Genomic DNA, 12,301 nt, shown 5'->3' with positions numbered 1-12,301 from the left:
TACAATTATCACATCATGATATATGAGAAAAGAGAAGTGTCCCTAACCGAGTTTTGTACCAGAAACTAGTGTAAAATTATTACCGTACCAACTTAATAATTTCTTTCTTTCTTAATCTGCTTACTCTCCAGGGTTGGTTTTTCCCTCGGACTTGCGAGGGATCGTACCTCTACCGCCTCAAGGGCAGTGTACTGGAGCGTGAGACATTGGGTCGGGGGATACAACTGGGGAGAATGACCAGTACCTCGCCCAGGCGGCCTCACCTGCTATGCTGAACAGGGGCCTTGGTGGGAGATGGGAAGATTGGAAAGGATAGGCAAGAAAGAGGGAAGGATGCGGCCATGGCCTTAAGTTAGGTACCATCCCGGCATTTGCCTGGAGGAGAAGTGGGAAACCACGGAAAAGCACTTCCAGAATGGCTGGGGTGGGAATCGAACCCACCTCTACTCAGTTGACCTCCCGAGGCTAAGTGGACCCCGTTCCAGCCCTCGTACCACTTTTCAAATTTCGTGGCAGAGCCGGGAATCGAACCCGGGCCTCCGGGGGTGGCAACTAATCACACTAACCACTACACCACAGAGGCGGACCTTAATAATTTCTACTTAAGGTAATGATAAGTTGAGGTGATGGCGGTGATTATTATTTTAAGAGGAAGTACAACTCTCCCATGTTGAGAACCTCTAGGTCTACCCCTTTTAGTTATCTCACAATGGGTAGGGGATACCGTGGATGTACCGCTGTGCTCCCTTGCTCCATTCCTCTGCGGTTGATGTTGAGGATCGAACAACGGACCCTTAAGTTTTATATTTATCCCTGTGGGTGTGGGTGGTAGAGTACAACCACGCTATCCCTCGCTTAGTTATCTCACAATGGGTAGGGGATACCGTGGATGTACCGCTGTGCTCCCTTGCTCCATTCCTCTGCGGTTGATGCTGAGGATCGAACAACGGACCCTTAAGTTTTATATTTATCCCTGTGGGTGGGGGTGGTAGAGTACATCCACGCTATCCCTCGCTTGTCATAAAATGTTACTAAAAGGGTCAAAACCCAGGGGGGTCTGATCTTGGTCGCATGGATTAGCGACTACAGGACCCCCCTCCCATATAGGGGGTTAGAAGAAGAAGTAGCACTGTCGGTAACTCTAAAGGGGTTTTCAGTGGTTTCCCATTTTCACACCAGGCAAATGCTGCGGCCGTACTTTGATCAAGGCCACGGTCGATTCCTTCCCATTCCTAGCCACTTTCTGTCTCATCGTCGCCCTAAGACCTATTTGCATAGGTGCGATGAAAAAAAAAATAGACATGATACTGAAGCCTTTGTTTAAGAAGCCTTTCTCGTGGACAGTCGAGATTGTTTAAGAAGCCTTTGTTTAAGAAGCCTTTCGCGTGGACAGTCGAGATTTTCTGATGACGCAGAGCACAGTTCTCTGCGAAGAGTAAAGAATTTCACCTTATTTTCTTGACACGGCATACGCCCAAAAGCCTATACAGTACCATGTCTATAAGTACGAGCCGTGAAAGCATCAAGGGCGGGAAAAAAAAAAAAAAAAAGTAGAAACGTGCAACTCGAGGAGTATTGAATAACTAGGGAATGGGGAGTGCTATGAAATGCGATAAAGTGACTGATTTCTTCAAACTAGCAAGCCTAATACCACTGGGGTCGGAAAAGAATAAGAGATCACCAAAGGGGATCTTACGGAACAATTAAAGGGAAGAGAGTGACACAAGGAAGTGAATATGCCACACGCACTGGAAGCCCGATAGTCGCCAGGCATGTCTAGTATAGTTGGGGACAAATCATGACGACCTCGCCTCACACCACTATCTAGCGGCAGCTCGGTGTCTATTAGCGACTTATAGGATTTACTATCTCTGCTGCAGCCGGAGTTGCCAAATCGGATACTGCACTCTACACGAAGACTACAGAGAGTGAGGAAGAAAGTGGTTTGGCAGCCTCTCTAAAACAAAGGATCACTTAGAACTCGTTAACTCAGCAGGGTGCAGGGTGTGATTGACTACTGGCTTCCAGCTCGCTTCTAGGAACTGAGGCCGTCATGTTTTGCCCCCAACTATAAGTTATGAACCAGTAGCGTAGCCAGGATCGGCCTATGAGGGAGTTTTGTAGTTATAAAATGATGGTAAAACACAATGGAGGTGTATGAATGATTTGTCATTATAAGGACACTGATACAAGCGAATTACAGATCTATTGGCTCTACAATTATGTCTCAGAATGTTTATTTAGTTTATTGTCAGTTTCTGTTTATTTTCTTTTTGTACAAATTACATTTGGGGGGGGGGGGTTTCCAACCTTTGCCTACGTTATAATACAAGGCATTGAAATAGAGCCCGTAGGACGCTATTGAAGTGGTCACACTGAAGTTCAATATCGGGCCGCTAGGATCGCTTTCTTGCCCCCTGTCTACCAGGTTCGCGCCTTTAAATAAATAGGCTATGTTTATTAAGTGAGTTGGTCGTGAATGTGGGTATTCTTCTGATGTTAAGCACTCGCAGTTCCAGGTATGATTTATTGCTGAGTTCCTTATTGTCAGTCACGATAATTTAAAGGAGGAATTTCATTTCAGAAGTTTCCGGTGAATGTTCGATCTTCGGAATATTATGTGGATTAAGCATTAGGTATGCATGGGATACGATATCCAGCTGATGAACCTAGGCCTTTGTTCCTAAGTTTTGATCCCTGTCACGTCATACAAATCGTGCGATCCCAACATTTATCACGGGACTTTTTTTTGTAAACAATGCTACCGCGACCGGCGATCATTTGAGAGGCCTTTTCAAATTTCAGAAATCTTTAATTTTATTATGAAGCCGGTAAAGAAACTAACCGGAAAAGTAATTTGTGCGACAAATTTGAAGAAAATGAATGTAGCAAGAGCTAAAATTGTATTTTCCCCTGAAACAATCTCTGGTTTGAAAAGTATGGAGTTGGTTTGTTCCGAGAGCATTAAAGACAGAAACAGTTTAAAATAAACCATTTGTTTTATGGAGCATTAATGAAATGTAGGCCTAATTGTCCGATGCGCATGACGTTTGCAGCACCTCACATGGGACATATTCCAGGAATGAGAACTAATTGGCATTTTTCAGCATTGAATATAACGCCTCAGTTAGTTAATTAATGATTTCCTGTCATATATTAAGAAACTGCAAATTCATCCAGAGAAAGCGGAAAGATTTAAGAGGGAAACGTATCAGGCATTGGTCTTGACTATCCACTCCACTGTGACCTGCGTAAAATAGCTCATAAGTACGGTATACATTTGGATTATGTTTTGCCGAGGAACCTAACAAGCGATTACATCGAGCTCTTCTTCAGCCACCTACGACGCAAAGATGAGGGATAAAGAGAAGACCCACACTGTACGAACCATTTTACTACAATCAAGAGATTCAAAGATGGTTGATAAAGACAGAAGACATGAAAGTCGCGACTATGTGAAAATTCCTCAGCTTCCTGGGCACATAATGTTTATCATTACAAAACCCCTGCAAGGTAAATTACATCAGATCTGTTTGGACAAAACTTTATTGTGAAGTGTTGGTTAGTATATAAATAACATTAATTTGTTTCAGGATGAAGAGCTACAATGCCTGGTATTTTTGTAGGTATGATACCAGGATAATAGTGCGTGTGGCAGAAGAACATAATGTGAAGGCTGTTTAGAACATATCTCTTCTCCAGCTACTCAATGTCCAACATTATGTCATATTCGTTTACAAGATAGAGGAGCCCTCAGATACCCGAAATCATCCTTATTGGAACGTCTGCCGTGCACGGCGTAAGTTGTCACCTCTCCTGAGTAGTACATGGCCCGAAGACAGTTACTAAAAATGTGTACGTTTCTTTCTGAAAGACAGGTTCGTCAGTGAAATTAAGTACAGAGTGTAAAGACGACAAAATACCTCTTTTTCTACTCCGAAAATGAATGAGATCTCTATTAGACAGCATTGCTTCGAGCCACGCAAGCAGAAGAGAGAAAGTTTTGAAACTTGAAAAGAGTCCCTCAATAGGAAAGTTTAAAACCTTTAGTGACCTATCCAAGCCAATGAATAGGCTTCAGCTCTTATTAAGGTTAGGAAAGGGCTAGGTACCGGGCTGAGCGCTGGCCTTCTGAGCCCAGCTAGGCAGGTTCGATTCTGGTTCAGCCCAGTGGTATTTGAAGGTGCTCAAATACGTCAGCCTCGTGACGGTTGATTTACAGGTATTTAAATAAGGTATTTTTAAATACTGACAAACACATTCAGCTCTTTTATTTAGGATATCATTTGCTTATTGACACACACCGCTATGCGAACACAAGAGGGCAAGAACGCGATCCTAGTGGCTGAATGGTGAACTGGGATGCCGCCCGTTTTTATGAGTGCATTTCAAGGCCTTGTATTATAGCGTAGGCAACGGTTCTAACCCCCCGTAAGCCCTCCCCCCCCTGGCTACGTCCCTGTTATGAACCTATAATTTTGCTATTTGCTTTACGTCGTACCGACACAGGCAGCTCTTATTAGGGTTAGGAAAGGGCTAGGTACCGGGCTGAGCGCTGGTCTTCTGAGCCCAGCTAGGCAGGTTCGATCCTGGCTCAGCCCAGTGGTATTTGAAGGTGCTCAAATACGTCAGTCTCGTGACGGTTGATTTACAGGCATGTAAAAGAACTCCTGCGGGACAAAATTCCGGCACATCGGTGTCTCCGAAAACCGTATAGGCTATTTGTAGTTAGTGAGATGTAAAACAAATAACATAGCCTAGAAGCCTACTTATAATAAGAGCTAGGACTAGGAAGGAAGCGGCCATGGTGTTAAATAAGGTACGGCCCCAGCATTTGACTTGTATGAAAACTGAAGTGGTGTTCGAACCCACTATCTTCCGAATGCAATAGAACAGCTACGTGACCCAAACCGCGTAGCTAACTCACTCGTTGGTGGTAGATATTTAACAAGTCAAGAATAATATTGTGAAGTTCGGAAAAAGAAAGTTCAACTTCTTTCCGGATTAGAAAAACGAATTATATAAAAAACCCGTTATTATTTCGAAAGATAAATTACGGGAAAAGTTCTGACCGCTTGAAAAATGAGAAGTGATGGTACCTAATTATTATTGTTTGTAAGGGGAAGTAATATAGGCAACCATTTCTTCAGAACACTTATCAGAGAAAAAAATGGTTGAGTTCTGACCCTTCGGCAAAAGAAAGGGAAGGGCCACGGAGCTCTTGAAAATGAAACACACCATAGGTCTAGCAATCCTAATACCGTCGTTGTTAGAAGAGAACATAATTTGACCGATGGTGGTAGGACAGGAACCTGGCATAAGTTAGTGGAAACAATGCCAGACTCAGTTAGGTATTCCATGGTCACCAAACCACGCTTTCACATTGGAAACTCCTGGGATTCATCCCTTTAATCGTCTAACACGACAGGTAGGAGATTCTGCAGACGTATTTTACTCATCCACAAGGGGAGCGTTGGTGATATTATTTTTAAGGGAAACTATGAAGAGGAAACTTTCCACAACCAATTTTAGTCTTAATAGAAGGATGAAGAGATAGAACCCTTAGAAAAATGAAAGCATCGGAATGAAAGCCCGGCTTCACGGCTAAATAGTTAGCACGTCGGACTTTGATCGAAGGGGTCCCGGTTTCGATTCCCGGTCGGGATGGGTATTTTAACTTTCATTACTTAATCCCTATGGCTTGAGGGCTTGGACCAGATAGCCTGTACGGGGTCAACTTGAAAGACTTGCATCAGGCCTCTCCGGAGGCCACACGCCATTATTATCGGAATGAGAAAGTGAAGAGCTATGAAAGGCGCAAAATAATTCTTAAGCGAAGCCTAGCGAACAGCGAATAATTGTCACGCATGCCGCACAAGGTGTGAAAAACTTAATTAATATCAGGGGCGGAGGAAAACAATAATTAAAGAAGGGGGTTTGGACGCGGAAAATGATGAGAGAAGCCTTGTAGAAATGTGTGGAGGAATGGTAGTAACACTCTTTCGAGGTGAGAAAATCATGGTAATCAGCCGTGCACTTTGGGATTTATGCTTCCTGTATACAGTACCTTACTTCAAATTTGTGACACGAACTGTTGCAGAGTTCACAGTTTAGAGTCATAATGCTTTGCTCAAGGTAATTAACAGCAATCTTACTTTAACTTTTATAAACCAATATTTCACAGAATCCGGCTGTTGGTCGAATGATCATCGTAGTGATTTCGGTTCAGAGGGCTGGGGATTTTAAACGCGTCTGTTTAATTTCTCTAGCTCGGAGGATGGGCATTTGTGTTCCTCTTAATACACATCTCACCGGGTGAGTTGGCCGTGCGGTTAGGGTCGGGTAGCTGTGAGCTTGTATCCGGGAGGTAGTAGGATGGAACCCCACTGTCGACAGCCTTGAAGATGGTATTCCGCGGTTTCCCATTTTTACACCACGCATATGCTGGGGCTGAACCTTAATTAATCCCATTCCTAGGCCTTTCCTATCCTATCGTCACCATAAGACCTATCTGTGTCGGTGCGACGTAAACGCAAATAGTGAAAAAAAAAAAAAAAAAAAAAAAAAAAATGAAAACCTACAGCCTGTTTTCCAGTCATTGACCGGGTCAGGGATGGAATGAATGAGTTAGATATAGGCTATTAGTACGATGGGGTCGCCACTCCCAAAGTGATTTATTAATGACTGATAGATGCTATGAAATGAGAATGGAGAGTGTTGCTGGAATGAAATATGACAGGGAAAACCGGAGTACCCGGAGAAAAACCTGTCTCGCCTCCGCTTTGTCCAGCACAAACCTCACATGGAGTGACCGGGATTTGAACCCCGGTATCCAGCGATGAGAGGCCGACGCGCTGCCGTCTGAGCCACGGAGGCTCAAACGCAAATAGTAAAAAATAAAAATATACATTTTCATTTACATACAGTACTGCTAATCACCATAAAAAATACATAGTAGTGGATACATCCTTCCATATAGGGTTGGCGTTAAGAAAGGCATCCGACCGTAAAACTGGACTAAATCTATACGAAATGACGACCCCGGGATAAGGCCAGAAAAAACGAAAAAGTAAATAATTAGGAGATTTGAACTGTACAGGGACCTGCATTGCGAGGTGATTCATTTTATCATTTAAAGGTGACATTTTAGAACGAGAGGCTGGTATTAGCTGATTTGTTTGCTTTCCGTCTTAATTTATACTTCTCTCCAGACTAATTTCAGGTTCACTGTGAAATGTCATGTTGATGCCTGGAAAGTGTCAATCAATCCTATACAGTTAACATATTTCCAAACTCGAGCGAAAGAAATAATACACCGGAGAGAAGAAATACATCATAATGAAATTGTTATAAATTTATTTTCACTTGAATTCGCTAATTCCATCGAGGTTAAATAACTCCTGTAACATATCACTATCAACATCCAGGACATTTCCCTTTAAACTTGCACGCATGCGCAGAGCTCGCATTTGGCACTTAGAATTTGTGCTCGAGTTTCGTCTTATATTCTCGTTCTTCCGACTTGGAACTCTGCTGTTAGATAGTGCCAGGACCAGTGTTGTTATTGGGCAAAATGAGCGTTGAAATTAGCGAAAATCAACCACCTATGGAACTTGTAAGTATATAATCGAAATCTATTTTTAAAAAAATGATTATGTAGGAGTACAAATTTACTATTGAAGTTATTTATTGATCTCTCTATGTATGATTCCCTGCTCCACTAAGCGAAAATTTTCTAAGTCCCAAAATGGCGTCTAGAGACTAAGTCCCACGTAATGATAATGTACGAGACATACGGCATTTTATCTGTTCGTTTCTTGCTCTCATTATTAGATTTTCATTGAGTGTAGGGCTACAGGATTGTCGAGAAATGTTTGGAAATTGATCTGAAGTTGCCTTTTAATGTGAATTCTGTTCATTTTCAGGAGAAATCCACAAAAGAAAACGCTAACCAGCCTGCAGGTGAGCAAAGTTCAGAGACCTTTCATTTATTCTCTACTGACTGACTAATGATAATTTCAAATTGCTTATATTATTGTTAATATTTCCCCAGTTTATTACTAATATTGAGAGAGCGGAGAGCTAATGTATTTTATCATTAAAAATATGTTGTTATTTTATGGTTATTGTTTGTCACAGATGGACACTTGGTTATGAATGGCATATCTAATGGTTATGAGGAGAAACATATCAAGAAAGAACACAAGTCAGATAGAGATAAAGACAGGCACAAAGAAAAACACAAGCATAAGGACAAAGACAGAGATAGGGAGAGAGACAAAGAGAAGAATAAGGATAAGAGCTCCAGTGGAAAGGTGAGACTAATATCTAAAGTATTTATCTTCTTCTTATATGAGGCCACAGAATTCATTATTTGACGTCCTAAGCTGGGGATAGACTGTGTAATCAGTGATGATTCCTTTGAATTTTGTGATTTTAGGATACTGTGTGAGATATTTTATTTCTTCTTAAGTTATGATGTGCCATGTGGCACTATATTTCACATTCTACAGAAATGGGCTTCGTAGGCTGTCAGTCTAAAAATAATATATTTAACAATTCAACATGGCAGTAGGTGGTCCAGCTATTGGTTAGTACTTCTGTTGTAGACCTCTTACCTGTTCTGTAGTTTGCCTATGGGGCTCGTATAGCAGTTCTTTGTTTCCTATTCCCATTAACAAAAGGGATTAACGAGACACATACCGGTGGCACTTCCATTGACCATTCACATGTGAAAAACGTGGCAAAATGCTAGTGTTCGTAATTTTAGAGAAGAATTAAAACGAGACTATTAATTTCCAAAATACATCTATTTTTCTGGCCGGTCTGGTCAGCTGTGATCAAGACAAGTTTCCTATTGTCTCTGATTGTGTCGGGTCGCAGGGCTATCACATTTGGTAGCAGTATGAAAACCAGGTATAATTTTTCCTTCTGCAGCCCAGAGTTTATAACATTTCAGTACGGAACATCATGAAATTTTTATCTTTAAACATTATAAGGAAGCGAAAATAATGCAAATCTTGGAATTCCTTTTAGAGGAGAGATGTGTTCATTGCGATGTCTAGGAACCCACCATGCCGCCCCCAGAAGTACATTTACTTTCATAACCTAATATGAGAAGCACTCGCCATCGGCCATGGCTAAAGTAACTACTTGCATTCTCACTGGTCAACGTGAGTAGAATGTGACGTCATTGCCATCATTGCTGATAAATACTTTGCGTTACCAACCCCGTCTGAATAAAAGCACGAAGAAAAAGCACCATATAAAGGAAATAATGTGAAATACACAACAGCAGTAATTTAATTTAATACTTACGTTAATCGTCTTGCCAGGTTTTATTCTAACCGTCCGCACGTCAAGACCAAACATGTTTCCACACGAAACTAGAGGCCTAGGGCCGCTTCGCGGCTTCTAACCGTCCAGACCAAGGGTCTTGTCCACGGCAAGAATCCTAACCGTTCAGACCAATCGTGTTTCCTTACGGAACTAGGGGCCTAGGGCGGCTTCTAACCGTCCAGACCAAGGGTTTTGTCCAGATCCTATCCTAACCGTCCGCATGGCAAGAACCAGTCCAGACCAAAGGTCTAACCAATGTATCAATAATCACCACCAGCTATTGAAGTACCGCTCATTAGTTCCTAAGTACAGAGGTTGGCAGCACTGAGCGCCTCTTGACAACATCCTTCCCGAGCGTGTAAACAAACGACAGTCGTTCTGCGCACAGCTGAGTGTAGCGAGTGCTGGGCTGCGGAAGGTAAAATTATAATTGAAAACCATGCGGTTTGAAATCGTCAAGGTGTGTGCGGGATAACCTTGCTTTCTGTCACAGCAAAAGTAGACACCTTGCCACCCAAGGCTTGTAATATTATAGGGAAGTATAAATTAGGTAAATTCCATTCAGGGGAGAGATGTATTCATTGCAGTGTTTAGGAATGCACCATCCTATACCCAGAAGTAAGTTTACCTCTATAACCTAATAAAGATCAGCACCTGTCATTGTTCATTGCTGAAGTAGCTACTTGCATTCCTATTGGCCAGCGTGAAAAGGAATGTGACATTTCCATCAATGATGATATTTAGATTGCATTACCAGTCTCGGCAGAATGAAAACACAAATAAATAAATAGAACAAGTAAAGAAAACCGTGTGGAACACAGAACAGCAAATGTTCGCAGCAGCATGTCAAATGGAATGTACTACACTCGCCCGCGTAGAATGCTCTGCTATCACTGTAGGTAAAATAGAATGTGCTGTTATCGCTGTACAGAATGTAGAGATTTAAACGGTGCTTCGCGGCCCTAACCTGGGGGCTTATGCCCCCTTTACTTAGTCACAGTCCAATGGTTTTGTCACTAACTGGACCTAACCTGTCCAGTCCAATAGTTTTGTCACTAGCCAGACCTAACTAATCCAGACCAGTCGCTTTGTCACTGACCCAAATTTTAAATTAACTCAAGCTTTACACCACTGTGCCGGCCCCATGGTGTAGGGTAGTGTGTCTGCCTCTTACCCGAAGGCTCCGGGTTTGATTCCCGGCCAATTCAGGGATTTTTCCCTGGATCTGAGGGCTGGTTCGAGGTCCACTCAGCCTGCATGATTAGAATTAAGGAGCTATTTGACGGTGAGATAGCGGCCCCGGTCTAGAAAGTCAAGAATAACGGCCGAGAGGATTCGTCGTGCTGACCACACCATACCTCGTAATCTGCAGGTCTTCGGGCTGAACAGCGGTCGCTTGGTAGGCCAAGGCCCTTCAGGGCTGTAATGCCATGGAGTTCGGTTATGTTACACCACTGTTCAACGTAGAATGTGCTGCTATCAGCTTACAGAATGCTAAGAGACCGAAAAGCTGCTTTGTGGCCTTACGCCCCTAAACCCCCTTTGCATGTTCACACTCCAGTGGTTTTATCACTAGCAGAATGCTAAATTAATTCAGCTACAGAATGATTGTAGTTCCTAAGTAAACAGGTCGGCAGCATTGATGACCCCCCCGACCACGTCCTCCGCGAGAAGTAAAGAAAGGACAGTCATGTCATTCCATGCGTAGCTGAATGTAGCAAGTATTGGGTGGCACAGTGTCAACTATTAATTTTGTCTCTAATTTTTGTCACATTTTAGCTGGACTCCTGGGGATGTTCAAAGCTTGTTGGCTGCTTTGCGCCCTAACTTGGGGCCTTTCACAATTCTTTTGTCACTAGATGGTCCTAATAGTGTAGGTCAGTGGTGTTAGCCTAGTTCCTAAGTTGGCAGTCTTGTGCAGTGCACTGTCATGTCCTCCGAAATAAATAGAAAACGGTCATATTGTGGCTAGATGTCTGCCCTTCTTGTGGTGCATGCTGGTATTTATGTTGAATAGCGTATAGCAACATCTTGCTCTGAATAGTTTCTAAGGCTGAGTTGATTTATGAGATGGATGTGGAGAGTGCCACCAGGTGTCCTCAACATGCTAACAATAAATTGGTTGGTAGTTGTCATCTTGGTTTCCTCTTAACACATTGCGGGCGGGAGACGAGTTAACTCTGTCGAACTTCTGAAACTAACTGGCGGTCAAGGTTACTAGAATCTTGGTGTTGAAGCTTTTGTGTTATTCCACGATAGCTTTGCGTTACGTTCTTCTGTTTTATGATTCATTTGCTATGTTTTCCGACCTCATTGTTCAAGGAGCCATGTGGTGGGTAAGATGGCGCTTCCCAGACTGAACACGAGCTTAGATGCAGGCGAGATTTTTAATTAATAATATCCGGATAAGTAACCGGATTGCCCCAGTGATGTTGACGACCACAAGTTCGATGTGAAAGCCATTCTGACAAAAGTGTTTCGGTTGATAATAATGATGTACGCCCTCCAAAACATGATGTAGAGGTGGTCGAGAACGAGGCTGAAAGTGATACTGTGATTGTTAATGGAAGTATATGTCTATTTATTCTGATGAATGGGTAGAAAATAATAGTTCACCGACTTTAAAGGATTTTGCAAGTGATAAATATCATTATTGATCCGTATTGAAGATACTATATGTAGGATGCTAATTAGATTTTTATTTTTATATCAGCCGTTGGCTGTAAATTATCAGTTGTGAAGGATAACAGTGTCAAAATGTTGGGTATGTCCTACAAAGGATGACTTAACATATTAACATGGGGCAGTTTAAGGGAAAGATAAGTGACTTGCACTAATAGGTAAGACGAGAGGGTATTTGACAGTGTCCAGCAGCAGTGGTCCGTATGAAGTATTGAGGTTACACATCAACCAAATTCACCGTTGTTTATAGAGCCATATTCGCGAACCCGGGACTTCGACC

At 42.5% G+C, this 12,301-nt stretch overlaps 1 protein-coding gene across 1 annotated transcript in view; it reads left to right on the top strand.

The window, feature by feature from the left end:
• Positions 1–7,497: 7,497 nt before the first annotated feature.
• Positions 7,498–12,301, top strand: part of Top1 (topoisomerase 1) — a 296,538-nt gene continuing 291,734 nt past the window's right edge. The window contains exons 1-3 of the mRNA XM_067145807.2: positions 7,498–7,615; positions 7,926–7,962; positions 8,140–8,315. Of these exons, the coding sequence (XP_067001908.1) occupies positions 7,574–7,615; positions 7,926–7,962; positions 8,140–8,315 (255 nt within the window). The 5' untranslated portion in view covers positions 7,498–7,573. The remainder of the gene's footprint in view (positions 7,616–7,925; positions 7,963–8,139; positions 8,316–12,301) is intronic.

This window comes from Anabrus simplex, chromosome 4 (assembly GCF_040414725.1).
Source record: "Anabrus simplex isolate iqAnaSimp1 chromosome 4, ASM4041472v1, whole genome shotgun sequence".
Classification (NCBI taxonomy): domain Eukaryota; kingdom Metazoa; phylum Arthropoda; class Insecta; order Orthoptera; family Tettigoniidae; genus Anabrus; species Anabrus simplex.
This window is presented reverse-complemented; position numbering and strand designations above follow the sequence as displayed.